Source organism: Protopterus annectens, chromosome 6.part0 (genome assembly GCF_019279795.1).
Source record: "Protopterus annectens isolate FY-2018-M chromosome 6.part0, PAN1.0, whole genome shotgun sequence".
Taxonomy (NCBI): domain Eukaryota; kingdom Metazoa; phylum Chordata; order Ceratodontiformes; family Protopteridae; genus Protopterus; species Protopterus annectens.
In genome coordinates, this window is record NC_056737.1 from 1,071,793,458 (window position 1) to 1,071,819,264 (window position 25,807).

At 40.7% G+C, this 25,807-nt stretch overlaps 1 protein-coding gene across 3 annotated transcripts in view; it reads left to right on the forward strand.

Moving 5' to 3' along the window:
* Positions 1-25,807, forward strand: part of TDP1 (tyrosyl-DNA phosphodiesterase 1) — a 2,057,997-nt gene that overhangs the window by 297,945 nt on the left and 1,734,245 nt on the right. For all 3 annotated transcript variants that reach the window (XM_044074699.1, XM_044074698.1, XM_044074697.1), the window contains one exon: positions 16,312-16,367. In XM_044074699.1, the coding sequence (XP_043930634.1) occupies positions 16,312-16,367 (56 nt within the window). The remainder of the gene's footprint in view (positions 1-16,311; positions 16,368-25,807) is intronic.

Genomic DNA, 25,807 nt, shown 5'->3' on the forward strand with positions numbered 1-25,807 from the left:
TCATCAAACGAGATCTGGGTACTTACCGCCTTGCATCATGGGATATGGGGCTGCCTCGAGCTGGTAAAAGTGACTCTCGAGCTTAGCAAGTGCATGGAGCCGAGGATCGGCTCCGAACCCATCAAGCAAGAAAGAAGGCGAGAGAAGACAACTAACATGGAACGTTATGGTAGGTACATAACTTCTTATTTTGTTTATTCTGGGGTTTTAAGTGAACTTACAAAAATCTTTTCCCATCCTGTCGCACACTGTAGTTTTTTTTCAGGATGTCTTCTAAATACTTCCTTAGGAAGAGCCTTTCTGCTCTGACAAAGTACAGATGTAAGAAGAAGTCATCCTGAGCATTTCTGATAAATCACTGGTATTTGCTAAGGAATTTCACATGATTCTGGATTTCATGGCTTTTATGTTTAACATGATTCCCTTGGCCAGATTTCACATGAGAAGGAAAAAGCCATGGCACCTCAGGTCAGTCTGGGCTCAGCATCTTTTATCTTTTCAGATTCCAGTGCTGAGGGTTGCAAGAAAAGAGTTATTCTGGTGGGTCGACCAGTTTTTTTCGTATCCCAGGTCCTCCCTTTTCCCTTATGCCTAGTCTTCAGTCTGTTACAACAGATGCTTCAAATTTTGCTTGGGAGGACTGTATCAGAAAGGCATGAAAGTGCAAGGTCATTGGATCAAGCAGGGCAGGCAAAACTCCTATGTCATCTGTGGCCCCCAGGATCTCTTCAATTGTCACAGATAACACCACAGTAATGTGGTGTATAAAGAAACAAGATGGCACCAGATCTTGCCCTCTTTGCAGAATTATTATGCTGGCCTAGGATGTCGCTACTTGGCTGATTTTCATTTTTCAGGCCACATGCATTCCATCAGAGCAAAATACTGTAGCAGACAAGCTAATCGGGACCATGACAGACCCTCAAGAATGGAAATTCATTTCTGGGTATTTTCCAGGAATTGATCGAACTGTGGGAGACATCTCGAGTAGATCCGTTTGCCTCCTTTCAAAACACAGTTAAAGAAATTCTGCTCCAGGATTCCTTGTAAACAGGCCTGGAAGACAGATGGCTTCTCATTTCCATAGCCAAGAATATTAGAGTACAGGTTTACCATCCTTTCCACTGATAGTCAGTGTGTTCTTCTAAAAATTCAGAAGGGCTCTTTGAGATTATTATTTGCGCGAGTTAGCATCCTCTGACCTTTCCTAATTATTTATCAAAATTCCTCTTTCAGACATTTCTGATTATTTGCCCTTAGACCCCTCCCTTTCCACCTGTCTGCAAGTCCAGCAGTTTTTGAAATGGGTTTTATATATATATAATGTATGTGGGTGTGTGTGTGTGTGTCCACCTAGAAAACGGGTGGCTGTTCCTTGGAATCTTTCTTTGTGCTTGAAAAACTAATGCATGTTCTTCATGCTTATCACTGTGCAAGTAGCCTGAGCTGTATGGGTTATATCTTGCTAAGGATTCAACAGACAGCTTCCAAAGCTTCAGGGGGCCAGACCACTCCCAAAGCTTCAGGGGGCCAGACCACTTCCAAAGCTTCAGGGGGGCAGACCACTTCCAAAGCTTCAGGGGGCCTGAACTGAATTGCCCCAGAAGAACAGGGGCAGCAGACTAGGCACACAAAAGAGCATGGTTGATGTACATCCAGAAAAAGGAAAAGAAGTTCCCTCGTCCAGAAAAGAAAAGAAGAAAGCAACAAGGGGGAAGGAGGGAAGGATGGTGTACTAAAACAGTGAAAAGTAGGACATATACTGTTATGGCAAGCTCTTGTATTACTGTACTGTGTCCTTCCTTAATCACTGATATAGATGTTCATCGTGTTACCCTGCTGCAGTCATCACACTTGGGTTATCCTGTCGTCAGGCGGTCCCGCAGTCGGCCGGATTTCCAAAGTCTTGGTCCGACGTCGGTTGCTGTCGCCTCATCCCTGACGTCAGTGCGCCAGGGGTACATATATTGCAACCGACGCCATTTTCTTCAGTCTTTCTTGCCGCGTGGTGTCCGAAGCAGAAGCAGTTCGCAAGTGCCGGTCATCCAACTCCTGAGATTGTCGAATTCGAATTTCAGACCGAAGTCTTCTATAAAGCTAAGTACCCCGTTGGGGAAACTTTTCTTGCCTCAGACAGATGTCAGAAAAAGTTAACAATTGTATTTCTTGTGGGAAGCAAATACCTCATAAGGATTTTCATTCTTATTGCATACCTTGCCTAGGCCCTGATCACGACGTCACTTCTTATCGTTTTTGTGCTAGATTTAATAAGCGTACTATTAAAAGACGATTTGATTTCGCACGACACTTTTTTGGTAGAAAATTTAACTATAACATGCCGTCGGAGCTACCGACTACCGGCGTGCACAAAAAGTGCAGGGACAAGGACCGACAGCCCAGGCCTAAGCCCGATTCCGAGGCCTCGGTTGATCCAGTCTCCAGTTATCAGTGAGGCTCCGACGCAGCCTCTGACTACCGCAGTTCTGGAACCTGAGACTGCTACAGATATTTTGACGGAGTGTACTAGGCCGATGCAGCCTTTTACTTCAGGCCCTTCCGACGATTTACCTTCCAAGGACGTCGGTGCTTCTGAAGGGCCATCGGTTTCTGAAGTCATTTTCAGACCGACGACTCTTACAGTCAAAACGTTTTCTAAGTCGAAGACTCCTTCTAAATCAAAAAAGGCTTCACTTCAGTCTCCTGTTCAAGGCCCTATGCCTAAGAAACAGATGCTCAAAATGGCTGAAGATTTGATTTCTCTTATCAGGGGTTCTCAGCCTCCTCCTGACAAAAGGCCTAGACAAGAGGAAGACTCTGCTTCCTCTAAACAACTGTCTATTTCTTCGGATTCCTCTGAGGACCAAGACTATTCCTTCTCTCCTTATGAAGATTCTGATGCTGAGGACTCTATTCCCTCAGCTTCACCTCCTGAAGACTACTCTTTTGGGGAAACTTTACACACTATGAGGGAACATTTTCACTGGGAAGGTCAGGATTACTCTGATTTCAAGAAAAGGCTCAGAGAGTTTCTTTTACTCCCCCAACACAGACCTCTAGCCATCCCTCCTGTTTTGGACATTGTGGATGATGTCGATTTAAAATCCAGTTTCAACCCTGACACTCTACCTCCTGCCCCGGCCAAGCCTGACAGATACTACAGAGTACCTGATTCCCACAAATTCCTTTACAAAAGCCCAGTAGCTGACCCAGAGGCTTTCTCCCAGGGTCCCAAGGGGGCTAAGGCTTCCATGGCTAAAACTCCAGTATCTTCTGAAAGGGATTCAAGAGCACTAGACAGGTGGGGGGAAAAAGGTTTACACCTCAGCCACTTTAGCTATGAGAGCACTAAATTGTCAATTTCATATGTTTAAGTATCAGCAATTTCTGATCTCTCAGTTAAAACGAAAGATAACCTCCCTCCCTCAACAATCTGAATTGAAAGAAGTACAGGATTTGTTGCATGCCACCGAGCAGGTGGGCAAACATACCTTACAATGTGGGTTTGATTCTTTAGAGGCCTCCTGCAGAGCAGTTGTCACTGGATCAGTTATACGTAGGCATGCCTGGTTAAAGGAACAAAGTCTGCCTGGTCATGTTAAAGCAAAACTACTAGATGCTCCCTTACAGTAGGATGTTCTTTTTGGAGTTAAAGCAGAAGAAGTTTTAAAGGAAATGGAAGATAGGGCGAAATCAATGCAGACAGTCAAAGATTTCCTGCAAGTACAACCCCCTCGCTTCAGCAGAAACTGGCCAACAAAAAATTGGCCCTTTCCAGCCACTGACGGACCTCAGAGGGGTAAATACAGGAGCCCAAGGGGCAGAGGACAACCACAAGCTCAGTATAAATCTCGCCAATGGGGCACTCCAAACCAGAAGGGAGGAGAAGACAGGAATCAACCCACCATAAGGCAAACTCGATGACTTGCACCTCAGCTGGCCAAACAAAGCTCTTTTGTTAGCCCCCTTGGGGGGAAAACTAGCACTATTTGCAGACAACTGGCACATGGTCACAAAGGACAAATGGGTCCTAGACATAATTTTACGAGGATACAGATTCCTCTTTCACACCTTGCCAATAAAAAGAGGAATGCCAAACCTGCCACAAAATCAAAGGGCAGAGGCTCAAAAACAAATTACAGCTCTCACGGCCATGAGAGCCATTCAACGGGTACCAACTGAAGAGCAAGGCCAAGGTTTTTACTCAAGACTCTTTCTAGTACCCAGAAAAGAAAATGCTTGGAGACCAATTCTGGACCTTTCAATTCTAAACACTTAGTTACAGGTTCCCAAATTCAAGATGCTAACACTACAGCAGCTACTTCCCAAGTTGGGCAAGGAAGCATGGCTGGTAACGTTGGACCTCAAGGAGACATACCTGCATGTCCCTCTCAGACAAAGTTGCAGAAGATACCTCCGTTTCATTGTATGTTCAACCCATTATCAATTCTCTCTGCACTGCCCTTTGACTTATCTACTGCGCCCAGAGTTTTCACAAAATGCCTGGTACCAGTAATTGCATACTGCAGACAAAGAGGAATTCAAATATATCCATACCTGGACGACTGCCTCATCCAAGCAGAAAGAAAAGACATTCTCTTACATCATCTGGCTTTTGTGAAGCATCTACTAAATTGTCTGGGGTACACAGTAAATGAAAAGAAGTCAAAACTAGTACCCTCACAAAAAATGACATTCCTGGGTGCCAGCTTGGACACAACAGCCCAGAAGACTTATCTTACACCAGACAAGCAACTACAACTGACTCAATATTTCAAGACAATGGCAACAAAGACCCAATTAACTGCAAGAAAAATTCTGCAGGCTTTGGGCTTCATGGCATCTTGCATTCTGATAATACCATTTGCAAAACTGCATATGAGGAAATTACAGTGGTACCTAAAAAGCGTATGGTCTCAACACAGCCACAGCTTGGACACAGTGATATCTCTCATACCCTGCCTTCAACAGGAATTTCTATGGTGGGCACAGGATTGTCACCTCAACAAGGGTCAGCCTTTCACCTTGCCCCCAACCAGGCAAACTATCACAACAGATGCTTCAGACTATGCCTGGGGGGCACACATGGCAGGGCAATGCATTCAAGGCCTATGGACTGCAGAACAAAGAAAACTGCACATAAACCAAAAAGAGATGCTAGCTGTACAGAAAGCTCTGACGGCCTTCAAGGATCTACTACAGCCAGGACAACTTGCAGTACAGACGGACAACACCACAGTAATGTGGTACATAAACAAACAAGGGGGCACACATTCTTACCCTCTTTGCAGGCAAGCAATAATCTTATGGAACAAAGCTCTGGCCTACCAAGTCCAGTTACAAGCTCAATTCCTGCCAGGACAGAAAAACACATTGGCAGACGACCTAAGCAGAATCATCAAAGATTCCCACGAGTGGAAACTAGACCCACAAATATTTACAATGATAACTCAAAGATGGAGCCTACCAAATATAGACCTGTTTGCCAGTCCTCAAAACTACCAACTGACAAAATTTTGTACAAGGACATTCCACCATCAAGCTTGGAAGGTGGACACTCTCTCCTTCAGTTGGAAAAACCTGACAGCATATGCCTTTCCTCCATTACCTCTTCTCACAAAGGTTCTTTTGAAGGTCATAAAGGAGAAACCTCGACTGATTCTCATAGCAAATGGAAAAAGGTTTTCTGCTTGGAACCAAGCTAAAGGCCAAGACACAACTCAGCCTCATATGCCTCACATTCTGCAGTATTTAGCTGAGATGTTGCATAAAGGACTTTCCTTCTCCTCAATTAAAATCCAGGCTTCAGCTATTTCAGCTCACTACGACACGAATCCACCTTTATTTTCAAATCCTCTTCTAAGGCAGTTCCTCAGAGGGGCAAAAAACATTAGACCACCTAGAAGAGCTCCTATACCAAACATGGGACCTCAACTTTGTTCTGGAAAAACTAATGCTACCTCCCTTTGAACCAGCTTTTTCTGCAGACCTTCAGTTCCTATCTTGGAAGACTGCCCTGCTCCTGGCAATAACTTCTGCTAGGAGAGTCTCAGAATTACAGGCACTTGCGGCAGTGGAACCTTTCCTCATTTTTCATCAAGACAGAGTTTTTCTATGAACTAATCCTTCCTTCATGCCTAAGGTGGTTTCCAGTGTAGCTTTAAATCAAACCATCCACCTACCCACTTTCTTCCCCAATCCACAGAACAAAGGTGAGAGACTCCTGCATTCCTTGGACATTCACAGGCAGCTTCGTTACTACTTGGATAAAACTAAGGCTTTCAGAAAGACTGACCAGCTCTTTGTTTCCTATGCTACAGCTTCTCAAGGGAGGGCCATATCCAAGCAAACCATTTCTAAATGGATAGGCCGTTGCATACGATTCTGTTATACCTATCATGGGAAACCAGTTCCTCCTACCATTAGATCCCACTCTACCAGGGCAACAGCTATCTCTACAGCCTTTCTCAGGAGGGTTCCTACCAAGGAAATTTTAGAAGCTGCAACTTGGAGTTCTGTACACACCTTCACCAAACACTATCACTTACCTCTTTATTCTAAGTCCAGGGCGGGCTTCACCACTGCAGTTCTGCAGGGCCTCATTGCCTCCACTAACCCTCTGATACCTCCACCCTACCTTAGCTTTGGGGCTCAACCCAAGTGTGATGACTGCAGCAGGGTAACACGATGAACATAGTACAGTTTTGTACCTACCATAAATGTAGATGTTCGAGTGTTCATCCTGCTGCAGTCCAGGTTACCCTCCCTCCAACCCCTCTGATCTACTGGCTAAATCTCTGCTATGCCTTACTGATGTATTTGCTTATAGCTGAAGGGGTTTTGTGTTTGTACAGTGTTCACACCATTTGGTACTAATTTGGATCACCTTTTTGGGGGCACCTGACATCTGGGGCAAGAAAAACTGAAGAAAATGGCGTCGGTTGCATTATATGTACCCCTGGCACACTGACGTCAGGGATGAGGCGACAGCAACCGACGTTAGACCAAGACTTTGGAAATCCGGCCGACTGCGGGACCGCCTGACGACAGGATAACCCAAGTGTGATGACTGCAGCAGGGTGAACACTCTAACATCTACATTTATGGTAGGTACAAAACTGTACTTTTTCCTTACTATGCAGAGAGACTACTAAAGCTACTGTAAAGAATGGGAAGAGGAGGAAGGAGATGAGGAACCCTCCAAAGATATGGAGGATGAACCTAGCAAATGCATCCAACTTATAGTGCATGGCAAAATATGCACAGAGGACCAAGTAGCAGCTTTCAGAACGGACATCACATCAAGACCTTAAAAAAAAAAAAAAAAAAAACTCCAGAAGAGGCAACTGCCGCAGTAGAATGAGCTTAAACAGAAGACTGCTAGTTCCATGAAAAGAGTGACCAGATAAAATAGCTTTAGAGATCCAAGAAGAAAAGGTTTGCTTAGAAGCAGCCAAACCTAATTTCTTATCATGAAAAGAAACAAAATGCTGCTAAAATGTTCTAATAACTTTCATCTTATCCAGGTCATATCCACTCCCTTCTTCCTTGCCTCAAATTAAAAGTGAGTATGGAAAGTTTGATTCAAAGATACACCATCCATTTTAGGCATAAATGTAGGATTGGTTCTTGGATATATCATGTCTCTGTGACAAACTACAAAAGGAGGAGCAGTCATAAAAGCCTGAAGTTCAGAAACTATTGTGACAGAAGTCAAAGCCACCAATAAGACAGTTTTCTAGATGCAAAATATCAAAGTAGAAGTTGCTGCTGGTTCAAAAGGTGGTTGTCAGTTTTTCAAGGACATAGTTCAGGTCCCAAGATGGAGAAATTGTTTTTCTTGGAGGCCTGTTATGAAGGATGCTTTTTAGAAACTGTTAGACCTCAATTCTAGAAGAAAGTGGTGGAGCCAGAGGCAGACAGGCAGAGATGGCTGATAGATGAGCTTTAACAGAAGACTACGTCAGACCGGAATTGAGCAACTCCCACCAATAGGAAAGAACAGTACGAATACCCACCAAACGAGGGGTCTCTTCAGTGTTGTGACACCATTAAGGAAATCTTTTCCACTTGGCTGCATACGATTTTCTAGCAGTGGATTTTCTTGACTCCTGCAAAACCTGAAGCACATCATTAGCAAAATTGTGCTTAAAAGGAATCAAAACCCTATCACCAGTCAATTGTAGGGTGAGAAGATGAGGGTGAATTAGAAAGTCCTTGTTCTGTGTGAGAAGGTTCATCCTGGGGGTCACTTGTGATGATTACCACAGGCCAGGTGGAAAAAGGTAAACCAAATCTGTCTGGGTCAAAAGGGAGTCGCTAATAAGATTTTGTGCCTGTCCAACATAATCTTGAGACCTTTGACAACAAAGGAAGACTGGGAAATACATACAGGAACATCCCAATTCAAGTGAAAGACAAGGTGCCCAGTTTAAAGATAGAGGACTTGGCACTCTGGAACAGAACTTAGTGAATTTTGTGTTCTGATGGGAGGCAAATCCACCCGAGGAGTACTCAACTGAGGAACAGTGCCCAGGAAAACTTGTCTCTGTATCATCCATTTGTGATGATCTGCTCTGGATATGCTTAAAGTGTCTGCCACTGCATTATTTTCTGACGGAGTATAGACTGCCTGAACACACAACCCCAACTCCTGATTTCCCTCCCCAGTGTTATACCTCTCACTATCACTTTCTTCCCTTCACTCTGCCTACTTTCTGCGCTCCTGTCACTTTAAACTGTCCTTACCCTCTCCAGCCCTTTTAATCTCCTATGATCTCTTGCACTATACTCAACTCCCCATGGCAATTAGCCTAGCAGATATACTACATTCAAGAATTATTTGAATGCACACTACGAACCTTGTAGATTTATTTTTCATTCATGTGTTATGTGAACATATGCCATTTATTACTTCTACTTTTCTAGGATTGTAACTTTTTTCACTATTGTTTTATTAGTTTCATTCAATGTAATAGTAGTGCCTGATGTCCTCTGCTATGTGAATCAGTACATTCTTTATAAGTAATTTTGTGAACTTTTCCATGAGGTGTATTAATATTTATTTGTATGTAATTTTGTAGAGCTTTTCTCCCCGGGCCTCCACTGAAAATGGGCTTATTCCAGGCCCAGTGGACTTTCTGGTTAACAAATGCAATAAATAATTAAATAAATAAAGAATCAGCAGATGATGAATGGCAGTGTCTCAAGCTATGAGGGCTAGTCTGCAAAGATGGTAATAACTTTGTCCCCACTTGTTTATGTACATATAACTGTGGTGTTATCTGTAAAGACCCTGAGTGCCCTGAAGACGAGAGGTAATGTAGACTGTGAAGAGCCAGGATCAAAGCCTTTATTTCCTTGACAGTGACCTGCTCTTTCATCTCTTGAAGAGACCAAACTCCCTAAACCCTGATGCAGTTAGACAAGCTCCTCAGGCTACGTCTGAAGCATCTGTAAATACCCCCTGATTGGGAGGAAGAACCAGAAAAGAAATACTTGGATTTAGAGATATCTGGTTGATCCACCAAAGAAGTTCATTCCTTTGGCAAGACAGGGGAGGAATTCGTAAGTCCAGTGTTTGACCGTGCTGTAGACAAATTGTCTTCGGATACCCATGAAACTTCCTCATATGGTGTTTGGAAAATGAAACCATAGGGATAGTGGATGCTGTGACGTCCCGCCTCTGGCCCAATAATCAAGGAGCCTCAATCCTCACCACTAGCACCAGTGCGGGACATGCATTGGGAGGGTGAGAGGTATACACACGCAGTATTTCCAGATGCACCTCTGCATCAAGTGCAATTTCCTTTAAGAGTACACAGAGACCACAGTCAGTCCAGGTCTGGTTTCTCCCTATTTCTCCAGATTCCCAGTAAGACTCCTCACTGGCACAGCTATAGAGCTGAGATCTCAGCTGAGTGGCCAAGCCAAGACTTCAACACTCTCTCTGTCCAACCAGTGCTTTGTGTCCCTTCCCAAGTAGCTGAAACGCACACTTTTTTGAAGAGTTAACACACGCACACACGCGCACACATACACACACACACATACACACACATACACACACACACACACACACACACACACACACACACACACACACGGGAAAGGATGGCACAGGTTTACTAGCTATGCCCCCTTCTGGCCAGACTATAAGTTTGTTATTACTGCCACCTCTTTTCAGCTACTTTAATGCCCTTAACAAAGGATGTCCAGTCTTACTGTGTAATGTTACTATCAATACAAATGGTAGTTTGATCATTAGAAAGGCTGTTAGGGGTGGCCTACACAGTGTCCCCCAAATAAATATGCATCTACTCTCAAAACTTAAATATGTCTCTCAATGATCAGCCACAATGTAATGCTTAAATATATTTAATAGTAAATATTTAAAGAACAAGAAAATACGCATTATATATATGTACAGTGATATCAGAGTTCACAATCGCAGAAAATATTGCAGAGAAGGAATGAGATTTAAGAGGCAGGGATTTGCATGAGCTATATAATACTTAACTGACAATGACTAGAAGGTTTATAAGTTATGTATAATGTTTACAACTATAGTTGTTTCAGTTGGTGTCTCTGATGTAACTTGTTTGTAACTAAAGTGATATATGCATGTTTTTCATTTATATAAATGTAAGATTGTCTTTGTCATATGTATAAATTTTATAAAGATGTTTGGGGAAAAAAAACACAGAAAATATTTAAAACAACATTACAGGATAGTCTCAAATAAATTAAGAAACATATCTAAGCTAAGATTTTCTATATTCCTGACTGAATCTGAGAGAATTATGATGTACCCTAGTACTTAATTAGAGCCGCAAGACAGATGATGTGAGTGAATCTTGATGTTGTCAAGTCAAAGGCAAAATACTGTCTCTCACTAAGAGACTTCCCAAATTAATATCTCAAATTTCTATCCCAGATAAAAAACAACCATTGATGTAGCTGGTAGCATTTAGCATCTACCTGTGAAAATACATACATATGGGTTTTTCCTAAAATCTTGGTACTTGCTGGAAGTCATAAAACAATCAAACACTTGCAAGACAATGCAGAAAGTTCCCTAGTTTTAGACATTGCCTCCTTGCTGCCATAAAGTAATTTAATTGCAGCTATTTTTCTGAAGTTAATCTCGTGTTCCTGTTGTCACTGTTAAAATATGTACATTCAAAAGTTACAATAGTGTATGTACATTTATATTTCCTTCCAGCAGGCATGCTGTGGATCCATTTTTAAACAGCACTTTATAAAATACCTCTTTAGCACACATCTGTACAAACCATCTTGTATGACATACAGTTGTAATACATTTGTAACAGGAGCATATGAATTATGGTGATATTCACAAATGACATGATTATTACAAAATTCCAGATAGCTGGGCTGGCAGTATCTCCTTTCCTGACAGATGCCATGAACCCAGGCCACCTAGAAACTCCTTTGTTGAGGTCTGTTGCAAAAGAAGAAGGTACATAAAGAACGCTGTGAAAGATAGTCCCTTGGAAGGAGGAAGAAAAGCTGTCATAGTAAGAGTTTGAGTTCTGCAACCCAAGAAAACTTGGTCCCACAAAGACATCAGAACTGACATTTTTAGATTTAGAGTGAAGCCTACACTGCAAAGCAGGAGCATTGTGAATTCCAAGTTCTGCAGAAGAGCCTGCTGAAAAGGAGATTAAACGAGAAGGCTGTCCGGGTAAGGAAATATTTCAACACCATGAAGTCTGCAAAAGGCTATGACGGGGTAGACATTTGGTAAATATCCTTGGGGCTGTAGAAAGACCAAATGGCAAAGCAGAGAACTGATAATGTAAGGAAGATGCATAGAACTGTAAGTACTTCCTGAAAAGATGATGAATAGGAATATAGAGATAAGCATCCTTCAAATCTAGAGAAACCCGAAAGGCCTGAGGTAGAACCAGTGGAAATAGAGAAGAGTTAACATTTTGAATGAGGTAACCTTCAGAAAAGTATTGAAAAAGAAGCACTCTAGAAAGGGTCTCCGAGAACCCCTCCTTCCTGGGAATTAAAAACATCCTGGAATAGAAACACACTTGCTCTTCTGGCAAGAAGGAATTAGCTGAATAGTACCCAGAGCAACAGATCTTGAATTAGTGGTAGAAAATGTGAAAACTGGCAAAGAGGGTGTTTACAAAATGTCTAGCTCCATGTATAGCTTATTGCAGACTAAAAGGCATTCACATATTTCCTTAGTTAGATGACTTACTGATCTTGGCAGAGTTTTTTTGCCAGATGTCAGTAGTCCTTAATATGGATTTCTTTACTCATTGCCAGATAAATGTTCAAAAGTCTTCCTTGACTCCATCACTCAAGATTGTACTTTTAGGCCTTCTAGATACAGCTATTTAAAAGCATTTCTAATATAGCAAAAGGTAAATTTGTATCTGAAAACTTTCCTTGTCTTGTCTTTCCTTGTCTTCTCTAGGGTTCATGGCTTCTGTGATTCTCATGATTCCTCTTACCAGGTTATAGCGAAGAAAAAATTCAGTGGATTAAAAAAATGTGGACCCAACTTTTGTATCCTATGGGATTTTCAGATTCCAGTTTTTGTTTTTATTACGAAAAAAAATGCATTGGTGGAGGCAATAAGATGCCTTATATTTTGTTTGGGGGGGGGGGTTGTATTTGAAGGTAAAAGCACAAGACCTGTGGGACATTTCAGGCAGACCAAAGCACATAAATGTCAGAGATATTAACTGTGATGCATACTGGGGAATTTCTTCATGACTTTTGGTCCCCGAGACCATTACAGATGATTATATAGAATACCACAGTGATGTGGTTCATAAACAAGCAGGGAGCACCAGGTCTTACCCCATGTGCAAGCTGGCTATGATAGCTTGGGACTTTGCTATATAGCACTGTGCAACTCTCCAAGCATCTTAGTATACCATCAGAGCAAAATTTAGTTGCAGACAAGCTGAGCAGGACCAGATCAGGCCCTCACGAATGGAAATTGAATGAGTTTTTTTCCAGGAATGTATCCAGTTGTGGGGAACACCTAAAATAGATCTGTTTGCTTTCTTTCAAAAAACACAACTGATTAAATTTTGCTCCAGGTCTTCTTGTAGGCAGGCCTTTAAAATGGAAGCATTTTCCTTCCCCTGATTGGGAATGATCCTGTATCCATTTTCACTGATATCTAGGATCATTCTGAAGATTCAGAAGGACTGTCCAGAAATTGTGTTGACTCCCTTCTATTCTAGGCAACATTAGTTCTGCCGTCTTATGGAACTGGCCAGGGGCAGTTACCACAAGCTTCCTTGCAGGTTGGATCTACTCACACAGTTCAGGAGGAGTTTGATACATTCCAATATCAAACCAGGGCCCTAACCAGGATTAATATCTGTGGTTATCAATAATTTGTGTGAGTTACTATCCTGTGACCTGTTTACTTCTTTGGCAAGGGGTAGTTATCAGCCAGTTCAACATGCCTGCCTCTGGAGCCTCCTCTTTGTTACAGACTTAGTTCAAACTGTTTTACAAAGAGCTTGTTCTGTAGATATATAAAGTCACCAGCTGTTTGGGTGACATTTAATTGGGATTTTTACTTTTCTGTCTATGTCTGAAGTTATTTTTTTTTAATAAAACACATCTGTATTAAATTATCACATATGACATAATCTCACATTTATATAAATGAAAAACAAACATTGACACCACTTTAGTTGCAAACAGTATGCATCATAGACACCATTGAAACAACTGTAGCTACAAACATTATGCATCACCTATAATCTAACCACTCATTACCAGTTAAACATTATACACCTCATTCAAATCCTGACCTCTTTTAAACCTTGTTCCTTCTCTGCATATGTTGTTCCCACATTTCCATTTTTCCTATGTAGTTTGCTCCTTCCCTTTTCTAAAGATCACAATTCCAGTTACTGTATTCACTACTTCTCATAAAGTTGGTTTAGACTTGTTTTCCATTTTCTAGTAATTGCTTTTTTGGCAGCCACCATAATTAGTCTCAGCAAGGCTTTACTATGTCTAGGTAATTCTGTATCATAGCTCAAAAAAATCATCTTCCCAGTCAATCCATTCTGCTCACCCAGCATCCCCGACAGAGCGGGCCACAGGGAATCTTTAAAGTCAGCCAACTCATTACATTTCCAAAAGATATGTTCCCAACTGCCTCTTTCTTCCCTGTCACACTTCTGACATTTGCTATCCACTTGAAGAAAAATTCTTTTGAGTCTATTTGAGGTATAGAAATACCTATTTAAACACTTCCAGGCAAAGATCCTACATCTTCTAGATTTTGTTGCATACTTGGGAGGTATACATGTATCCCCCCCATTGTTTCTTTATGAATTGCTTATCCAATCTTTCTTCCTATTCCTTTCTAACCTCCTCTGATTTGATTCTTATAGTTGTATAATGTTTTATATGCCCTACTAATTATTCTTTTTTTAACTGCATATGTCTGAACTTATTCTGGCTGTATTTGGCTAATTTTTTGTAGGCTAACTAGTTTATTGCTCTGACATCTGGAAGAGAGTATCTGGGTTGCATCTCTTCATGGTGAGCTAACTCTTGCTTTTCCACACACACACAGGGTTATCTCTAGAAAAAAAAATCCCCATGTGTGCTCTTGCTACTCTGTGTACCTTGAATCTAGCTATCTAGCTCCTTGTTGCTTTCAAAACTTGAATGACTGTGAGAATAGATTCTTTAACTCTGGTAATACATTTGCAACTCGGGTATTATCAATACTAAGTCCTTTAGAAAAGCTGTACAACTGTGAAATTCCTAACTGGGATTGGAAACGGGAAAATTATGTTAATTCAAACAGTTCCATTTGGTTGTTCATTACTGTATCATTTCTTGTTATTCCCACTATTGTAAAAAAATTCCAGTCAGGATTAAGGCACATTCTAATAGAGATTTATTTTCTTTGATTGCATATTGGAAAGGGATGGACTGTAGAAACATTCTAGAGGCAACTGCATTGTCCTCTGTACATATGTTTACAGAAAATTCCATACTGGATTCCTTTTCCAGTTGCAGAACCGTCTTTGCTAGGACCATTCTCCAGGGGCTCCTGAACCCTTATCTTTACCCTTCCTCCTCTTGGATTGGGTAAACTTTGGTAATCGACCCAAATATCCAAAGGCCACTATAACAGTGAGAATGATGAACATTGTACATTTTTGCAGGTTGCACGTACCATAACAACAGATGTTCAAATTCCTGACTGCTGCAGTACCCACAGTCACCATCCATCCGTCTTCTGCTATATATAGTTAGCCATTGGGTAAAATATTATATGTTCATATTTTGGGGGGATTTCAGGATGAGTAAATTTTCTCTTGTTGTTTGGACAAGAAACTCATGAAGTTGACTTCTGGTTTCTCTCCAAGGGGGATAGTCAGTCATCAGCCAGAGTGTAGGTGTGGAAGGAACCCAGAGCTTTTTGAAGACTGGACAATTGAATTTTGAGCATAATACAACCCAAATAGCCAAGGGTTACTGCAGCAGTGAGGAATTCGAGCATCTGTTGTCACTGGTAAGTGCAAGTTACACAACTGTACTTTGTGTCATGTTGAGAGGTGTGCATTTGTCATATTAGGTCCCTCTACACAGATGATATTGAATGAGATTCACATTTTAACTATCTAAAATGCAGCAGTGTCTCTTTGCCAGAGAAGACTAGATTACTTCCTGTTCTCCATCAAGGATTACTGACCCATGCCTCCTTCCTCAGGTCAAATATTGCTTGACTATTGGGTCACCAAGGAGTTGAGAGTGTGAAGACTAACAAAAGAATAAATGTATTAGTTTTGTTTCAGCATCTTTACTAGCCAAATTGTTTATGCATCCTTTTCAGTTGCATTCGTTAGAGCTTATGTCTTGATTTGTTTAGGGGCATGTGCTGTTATGTGGCAGTCTTTATCACATGTGTAGGAGTGTGATATAAATGCCTTTATTAAATTCACATATTTAGATAATGACATAGGCAGATATACAATGGTCAAAAAGATGATGAGCCATTTTACATGTTTCCTTAGTTTTATGTATTAGACATATTTTATCATTCAGTCCAACATTATGTAAACTGCTCAAATACCGCCTTCCCTTAAATGTTACTCCTCCTGAACATTTTGCTGCTTGTATTGTTCCTGTAAAATTCAGTTTGTTTCTGTGTAATTTGCTCCTTCATTCTTTGTCGTTATCAGAGAATTCTCGTAGAGAATTATGACAAAAAGTAATACAATTTTACTTTGTAAATATATTCATGGCATTTGTTTAGAATCTTCTTTTCCTGTTTTGCAGTTTAATTATTGTATTGATGTGGAGTGGCTTGTAAAACAGTATCCAAAAGAATTCAGGTAAGTCCCATCAAATTGGTAGCATTAAGTACTGTTTTTTTGTAATTCTTTAATTATGTGCTGCTTTGGCAAAACAAGATGAATCAGTTTTAATTTTCTGGTAAACCATTTAAAGTACTGGAACTGTGAGATGAATTTTTCTATTTTTCTAGCCTGTACTTCTTGCCCTTTATTGTTAGTCCAGTTGGGACAACGGATTTAACCCTTTGCCTGTTTTCTCATATTGAGATTAAGCAGGCCAAGTTGTAACCAGCTATCATTCATTCTGTTTTGTTTTTAATTTGCCACTTGGACATCTGTGAAGTTCTTTTTCTCACTTCATTCCAGATGTCAGGCAAATCCTTTCTGTCTGCCTGGTTTTGGTGAAATTAAGGGTGATATCAAAATATGCTCTTTTTCATCTCCTAGATTATGTTGCAAGAGTCCTTTCTCATTTCACCACTCACCCAGACAAATATACATTTATATAAAAAATAAACATATTAACTTGTTCCCAGTTAATGTACATTATACATCACGTATGTTATGTTGTAGAACTATCATCAGTCAAGCATTACATAAATTGCTTACTTTTCGCCTTCCCTTAAACCTCACTTGTACAGATCATTATTCTGCATATATTGTCACAGTTTCCCTTTATTTATATGTAATTTGCTCCTATCTTTTTCTAAAGATCCCTCTTCCAATTCTTTTATCTCTGTTACAATATTCAGTACTACACATGCTGTCGATTTAGACTTTGATTTCCATTTCTGATAATTGCTTTTTTTGGCAGTCACCAGAATTTAACTTAACAAAACCTTAATATGCCTAGGCAATTCATATCATGTGTCCCAGCCAAAATAATAATTTACTTACTTAGGCTCATTTGCTTACCCAATATTTCTGACCGCGTTACTCTGTAAGGAAGTTTTGATGTCTGCCAGCTCGCAACACTTCCAAAAGATATGTTTCCACTTATCAGTTTCTTCCCCATCAAACTCCAACATTTGCCATCTACACATGGACATTTTTTTTGGTATAAAAATACCTCTGCATATACTTCCCCAAGTTACTATCCTAAATCTTCTAGACTATGTTGCATACTTGGGAGCCATACATATGTCCTCCTGTTGTTGCCTGTAAATTGCTTATCCAGTCCATCCATCCACTGGGTGGCTAGTCTTACAATGGCTGTACCTCCATTCCACACACTTGTGACCACTTTGAGTGTCCATTTCATATACTACATACCATCGAAATGTGGGAGGAAGCTACAGCACCCAGAGGAAACCCACTTGAACACAGGGAAGACGTGCACACTCTGCACAAAAGCACCCTAGCATAGAATCGAACCAGGAAACCTCTTGCTGTGAGACAACAACGCTCTCTTCTGTGCCAGTGTGCTGCCCCCAAATTGCTTATCCAATCTCTCCTGTCAGTCTTTTCTAACTTCTCCTTATTGATTTCTATAGTTATCCTGCAGTATTTTATACGCCCTACTAATTATTCTTTTTTTAACAGCATCTGTTCTAACTTCAACTAAAAACTCTACCAAAGCAGATCTTTTACTTAGGATCCCCTATCCCTTTCTCTTTGCCTATACTCTGATATCAATCCCTGGTAAAGAAGGCCATCTCTAGCCTGCAGTCTAAATGTCTTCTTGGCCTCTTCCCATTTTATTATCTTTTCCTGTCTAGTTATTTGCTCCCAATAACTTGGTTCCTTTGTCAGTTTAATCTAGTAAATTCCAGCCCCTCTTACATATTCTTTGTACCCCTATGGCACATCTCATTACCAAGGATTTTGCATCCAGGAAGAAAGAGGTCATCATCTCTCTCTACTCTTCCCTCATTAGGCCAACCATCGAGTATAATGCCCCATTTGGCATGTACCTCACTAGACACATGTAACAGCTGGAAAGGCCTAAAAACTACCTCACAAAGAGGATCCTAGGCCTTAAACATGTCCTACATGGACAGACTCAAAAAAACTTCAGGTATTCTCTGTCTCGTATCATCTTCTAAGAGGCGATCTCTGCTCGACTTACAAAGCCATGTCTGACCCAGCTCTGTTAGAATGCTACATCTAAAGAAATCCCAATCCCTCCGCACCACACACTCCAGAGACCTCAACCTCATTACCACAATCAACAGAACAAGCTGAAGGGACAGGTTCATTACCCAGAGACTGCCCATGCCCTGGAATAGACTTCCCATACATGTCAAGCAGAGCACCTCACTGGCCGTCTTCAAGAGAGATCTTGATGCGTGGATGGGAAATAAAAAGTTCACCCCAGGGATCACTCCAGTGGCTGTACTTGATAGAGGTACTGGGAACTAATGTCGGGCGGCACAATGCCAGGGCACTTCTATGGGCAAGGCCTGTAAAGGCTCCAGGGCCATTACCGTGGTGCACACCTATGAACCTAAATGCATTCATCCTTATCGGCAGAATCTCCTTTCTCATTCTCGTGCTGGCTTCGTTCTTAGGGTACTTTTTCCTATTTTATGAATAAAATATTCTGTATGGCTGTTATTCTCCTTAAGGATCCGCATCCAAAATCTCACTCTATCCTTATTTCTTGAATTTCCCTTGTTTCATCTTTATCCCTTTCCACTTTGAATTGTAGCTTTCTGCTTGTTTGCGTATATGAGCCTGAACTGTATAGTTCAAAAATATCCCTTCAAATCAGGTAATCTTAAATCACCTTGTTCTGTTGGAAGGATCTACTTATCCCACTTGACCGCTGCCTTCTTCCCCTCTTAGATAAATTCCTTCAAGTCTTTTTATTAATTATTGTCTACAACTTCTCTAGTTGATAAAAATGTGCCTGACCTGTATATAGCTGAAGGGACTAAAACATTTTCACTGTTTGTATTTTGCTCTCCATATCCATAAATAAGAGCTTACAGTTTCTCAGTTTTTGTATTATCTTTTGTTTAGTCTCTTCCCACATATTCTTAGCTGCTATAACAGAATACTTTTTAATATATATTCCTTAGTACTTCGTTTTATCATATCCCTATAAATATGGGTATTGCTGAAGCAATTCATGCGTGGATATACATAAAGTACAGCTGTAGCCTTTGTTTTATTTTCATTAATTTTATATACTGAAAAGACTTGAAACCGTCTCAAAATGTTCCACTACATTGAGATGTCCTTTTGTGTTTTTTTAGGTGCAAAATAATATCATCTGCAAATAAAGCCAACCTTTCTTGATTACAATACCAATTATATCCATGAATTTCTGAGTCCCTTATTTTCTTTGCCAATGGCTCTAAATATAAGACAAAGAACAAAGGGAAACAGGACCCCTCTGCCTGATTTTGCTGTTCGGACACCACTAATCAGAGAGGTACTTTAATTTTCGCCTCCTAGCCTTATTACTGTATTATGGAATGATAATCCTTCCATTGCCCTACTCATGAAATCCTGGCTCACTCTGTTGAATGATGCTTCTGCAAGAAGACCCACAGACAACAGCTGTATTTTCTTACATTTTGCTTCCCTCTGGATCATCATTGTTTTATTGTTTTTAAACGTTTGCCTCCCCTCCACAAAACCACATTGATCCATAGATATCAATTTTGGAAACACCTTTGCCATTCTTTTAGCTATTATAGGTATAAACACTTGATAATCATGATTTAAAATTGAAATGGGTCTATATGAAGTTGGATCTACTGGGTCTTTTTACCGTCTTTAGGTACTACAGCCACCACAGGTTTCTTTCAAGATGTTGGTGCTTCCCCTCCTTTTAAAATACTGTTATATTAACTAGAGATATTAAAGGGCTTGATAAGTCCTGATTTAAGCTGTTTGAGGCGACCTGGTATATCATCAGGCCCCATTGAAGCCATGTCTTTAGCTTTAGCAAGCACAGTGGCATCCTGTTCTCTGGTGATTATTGGCAGTGGAGTGGTGGAGGCTATTTCTTGGGGGAGAACTGGGGGTGATGAGGTGAAATTTGAGCTGAATTTGTCAGCCAGCAGATTTGCTATGGCATCACCTATACTCAGCCAGAAGACATCTTCAACTAATTCCTCACATTGTTGGGTGTTGCCCTTAGGATTGCAGACATAACTGAAAAATGCCTTATGATTGTCATTCGCTTTGGAGGCTATTTTTACCTCAGTCTGCTTTTAGAGACATGACTAGTTCCCTGATTCACTTCTTTAGACTAATGAGGGACTTACTGCTCTGTTGTGCACATTCCCTCTTGCTTCTCAAAAGTTTTTTCTTTCTTTTGTTGCACAGCCTCCCAGGGGTCCACCAGGTTGGCTTATTTTTGTGTTTTGACCTTTGTTTATTTCGGTCTGGTGCCATTTCTATGCATTTGTTTATATGGTCATACAGGGCTTTTGTGTATGCCTCTACATAGGTTTCTGTGTTTTCTTCATTTAGGAGAGCTTGGAAGCTAGCTATGCCATCCCTTAATATTGGGTAATTTACCTTAGAGAAGTTCTTAAAGTTTTTGGGGTTAGGTGGCGGGACCAGTTTTATCTTTATTTCAAGGGAGACTGCTTTGCGATCTGATCTTACCATTGAGGACATGACACTGGGGGGCAACATTCTCCTATATTTGTAAGTCCCGGATGTAGGATATTTGTTCCCCCTAGTGGGAGTGCAGACTAGCTGCTCCAGGGCATTTGAATTTACAAAGTCAAGAAGTCTTTGGGCCCCCTTGTTAGTGGCCATGTATGCCTCCCAGTTAAAGGAGTGGTAGTTAAAATCACCCATGAGTGTGGTATTGGGCTGGATGCTGAGTAATTCCGGTAACTTCAGGTATGATGTACGAGTTTCCTGGTTCATAGTATGGGACCTGTAGCTAGAATGAGTATGGTAATTGATTTTTACCATGGTTAGTTGGACATGGAGTAACTCCAGCATGTCATATTGTTTGACCAGCCTTGAGGTGTGCTTATCCTTTATGTAGATAGGTACATGTCTGCCTTTTGCTCTTTCATGTTCATTGGGTGGTCGGAATGTATGAAAGGCATTATAGCCATGTACTCCGGCAGAGCTTCCATGGCTTTGAACCATGTTTCAGTGGGTCCCTATTAAATTGCTGAACGTTTTAAATTTCGAATGTCATATGGTCAACACCATATGATCGAACTTTGAAAAGTTCGAAGGTGAAAGGCAACGGCTCTGTACATGCAAAATGGGAAAATTTAGCTTTTCTGCACTGAAGTGTGGTCTCAGAATTGGTATATTTAAGTGTGGGGGGGGGTAAGTTTTTTTTTTTTTTTTTTTGTAATATATTCGAGGTTTCATGTTTCGCTCTTATGTTGTCGAACATATGAGGTTTGAAATTTTGAAGCTTCGAATATATAGCATAGACCCGTTTCAGTAACTGAACAGACATCAACATTCTCCAGGGTGAGGAGAGCTTCCAAGGAGTGCAGTTTCTTGTTGAGGTTCCTAGCATTGAGCAGTTAACAACTTTAGCTTGTCCTGAGTAGCTTTTGTTATGTTGGAAGGTTTGTCTGTTTGGAGTCTCCTATGACTAGAACACTTGGTCATGGAGTGTTTTGTCTTATGGGCTTGGTAGTCAAGGCATAATGAGATGTGGCTTTGTGTTGTGACAGAAATTGTCTTGTTTGTGTACATGTGGAGTTTCTGAGGACTGCGTCTGAGAGGCCTTTGAGGTTTGGGTAAGTTACATGTGAGTACCTCTGCATATGTGGGTCGATGTGTGTGGTCCTTTGTGGGTATGGTGAGTGATATGTGTGTGAGTTGCTAACAACCCGTTTGTTGCTTTTTGTCTCTGTATGTGAGAGTTTAGTCTCTGATGTTAATGTGTAACTACATCTCTCACATGCTGTATTAATCTGTTCGAGAATTAAGTGGTTGTTACTCCACAGTGTACATAAGGCAGTTGTTAAATTGTTTCAGGCTACCCATGTCCACCAAGCTGGATGCAGAGATAGTGGGAAAGTGTTCATCCATGGTTGTATATCCTAATATGTAGTTAAAAAGAATATAAATGGAGGGTGTTTCTAACCTGATGAGGGAAGGGTGCTTGCATGGTTTAATCTGCAACTAACCTAACCAGCAATGCTGCCCAGAGCTAAATCAGATGCTCTGAGCAGCAATAGTCCTGGGTGCTATAACAAGGTAGTACAGTTTCATATTCTAATGAAAATAAGCAGTGTTTCCAGATGTTTGCATCTGTGCAAGGCACTAGCACAGCGAGCAGCTCAGTCCAATTGTGCTGAATTTATACCAGCACTGGGAATACAGAAAATTGACTGGGCACTCTGTCCAATACAACTATAATTAGAGCCCTTTTGTATGATTCCTAACTCAGACAGACCAGGCAAACATGTACTGCCACTTGATGAATAATTCCGATCCTCCTAATGTAAAAGCAGAGTAAAGGGGTGTCTGGAGTGGAATGTTACCACAAACAAACATAAAAGATATAGATACAGAAGTGTACTTTGAACAACTTATAAATGTGCGACTATTCAATAAAAGTACTTTGCTTTGTAAAAATGAGCCAAGAGCCACTCGGTTGTACAGAATGTATAAAGGCACTAAAAGCAAGATAAGCTGATTAATAAGCCCTCCAGCCAATACAGCAACTATATGCTGGAGTCTCTGTTGTATTTCCTCAATCTACCAGGCTACCATCCACTGCCAATGGATGGAAAATCCACTGTCCTCTGTAAAAACACAGAAAAGAGCTTGCTAGAGTGTAAAAATACACTACCTTAACCAGCAGCTAGCTAGATAATTAATTCAGAGCAAATAAATCAGTAGAATGGGAGGCAAAATAAGCAAAAAGAAAGGCAAATTAATAATTCAAGGTATAAACAGCAGTGTTGAAAGAGAGGAGCTGTAAGGGTGAGCAACTTAAAATCACCAAGTTTAAAAAGCAAACTGAGGAATGGGAGAGTGGTGGGAAAAATAACTAGAAGGGAGTCACCAACAGTGCTTATAGTTTATGCAGGCTTGGGATCTTATCAGAAGACCCTCTCAAAGACCCAGAAATTCCCTGTATATTTAAGTATCACTCAAGAAACGAATTAACCGATGAAAAACATGGGAAATGTGGAGCCTAGATAATTTAAGTGTCTGTCTCTCACATAGAACATTAACACCAGCCAAGCAGATTTCGTAAAACACTAAACAAAATGGAGCAGGTAAAACAGAAAGCAGCTCTATTAGTTTAAGCAACTCACAGACAAAAAATATAGATTTGTTCTTCTTACCCAGCGGGGAGTCACCAACAGTGACTGTAGTTTTTGCAGGTTTTGAGACATAGGTGCCAAGCCAGGGATGAACTTCCTGTTCCCCATCCAGTTGTCCAAGTTACACTTGAATTGTGTGTGGAGGAACTCTGATTCACACTGATGGGGAGCCTGTTCTAGAGAAGGGATAGTTTCTGGGATGCATACCTGTCTCTCCAGAAGGTCCTGTTTATATCACAGGGAAGGTTAAATCTTTAGAATGGGTAATTCTGGTGCTGTTTGCTTTGTGGATATGCAGGAAGTCCATCAAGGTGGGGTCTGACAATGTCTTGTATGCCCAGCATAGATCTTTCCTCAAAAGCCTGTAGGAGACAATGCGTGGATAGGGCCTTGAGGTGGTCTTCACAGGGCATGTTACTTGCGCTCTTTATTTTTTTAGTGAGGAACCTCTGTGGATATTCAAATTGTTGGATCTGCCAAGTAAGGTACATACCAAAGAGGGCATTGTACTCACTGAATGATAGGTCTGATGAGTGCCAGATACAGTGGAACAATGAACGTCTTGGACCTAGATGCCATGCCTTTGTTTATAAGTTGCTCAAAATAGAATGATTTCCTCACCACTGTAGATATGTGATGGTCAAAGGCTAGATTACTGTCTGTGTGTGCCCCAAAGTCCCTGATCACTGGGTCATCTCTTAAGGGTGTGTTGTCAATATGATAGTTACCAGAGGTGGATGATTTCCTGAAGCATACTATTTTAAATTTCTTGGCATTTAGTTTTAGTCCATGGCTCTTACTCCAGTTATTTGTCTTTGTTAGCCCTTTCAGTAGAGCATTTGTGTCAGTGGGGAATTTGATGACCCACTCCTAATTTACAATCCTCTGCAAATTTATCAGCCAGAGACCATTGACATTGGCCTTGACTTCAGAGAAGTAAATGCTAAAAAGGAGCAGTCCTAGGACTGATCCTTGAGGGACTCTGCTTGTGATGGGCCTCTTTGTAGAGATGGCCTCCCAGTTCTAACTTCATGGATCCTGTCTGTGAGCCAGCTGGTTATCCACCAGGTGACATAAGGGTTCATACCTAACCTCTTGAGTTTATCAGCAATGCTCAGGTGGGGTATTGTCAAATGCCACGGCTAGATCAGGTTAGGGAGTGTTTACCATTTTGCCCTCTCTCATTGCATTGGTGACCTTCTTAAAGAAGTCCACGAGGTTGAGCAGGCATGACCTCTCCTTGACCAAACCAAATTGGGGTGGCTTTATTGTCTGGAGGTTTTCTATGTCATTAGTGATTATTTCTGTGATGATGTGAGGTATTGCCGCTATGTCAGGAGAAGTAGGGCAGTGGATGTTTAACATATACCAGCATAGCTAGTTAGAATTTTGTCAAGAATTGTGTCGTTTGTATATCAAACTGATTTGTACAGAAGCTTGTGTTGAAAAATGTATTTGTAAAGCTGCTTGTGTTAATAATGTACCAACAGTGTGCCCTTCTGGTCAGAAAAAGAAATGTACATGCTTTATTGTAACTGTTTAAATGTATATGTTTTAACAGAGGTTACTGGAAGAGAAGATGTTAATTTCAATCCACCTAACTTTGAAAATAGTTTGAAATTAAATTACCTGTCTTATTCCTTAAAAATTATATCTTACAGTTCTCAGTGCAACCAGAGACAAAAAGTATGTACTTGGAAGCTTTCTGCATTCTCTTTGGGGTAAACTAATTGCTACTGTGGAATGGTGGAGGTTTGAAATTGTTTTATGACTTCAAGGAGCTGCAGCAGATATTAGCAAGGCTGTGTGTGTATTACTGACACACACGTGCTAAATCCTGACAGCATTCTAGCCAATGGGGGTAGCATGAGAACCAGAAGTTAGATGACCAGATGTATGTGATGGCATTCTGTAATCCATCACTAGAAATTATATTTTAATGCTAGGTGAGACTGAAAGCTCAATGCATTCTGTTTTTGGAACATGACAACAAAGGATAACTCGCCTACTTAATGTTGCCTTGCTCTAGTAAGTGACTAGGGAATAGTAATTCCTTAGATTAGTCAGGAAAATGTAATGAGATTAGTTAAGTACTGTTTTTCTGTATCTGTGTGAATCTGTTCATCTGTGTTATTTTAATATTTCCTGTGATTGAAACTCTGGTGTTTACTGTAAATTTACATTTAGTATTTTCATGTTCTAATTTATTATTAAATATAGTTGAACTTTTCATTATGGTTGCTCCTTTAGAGAATA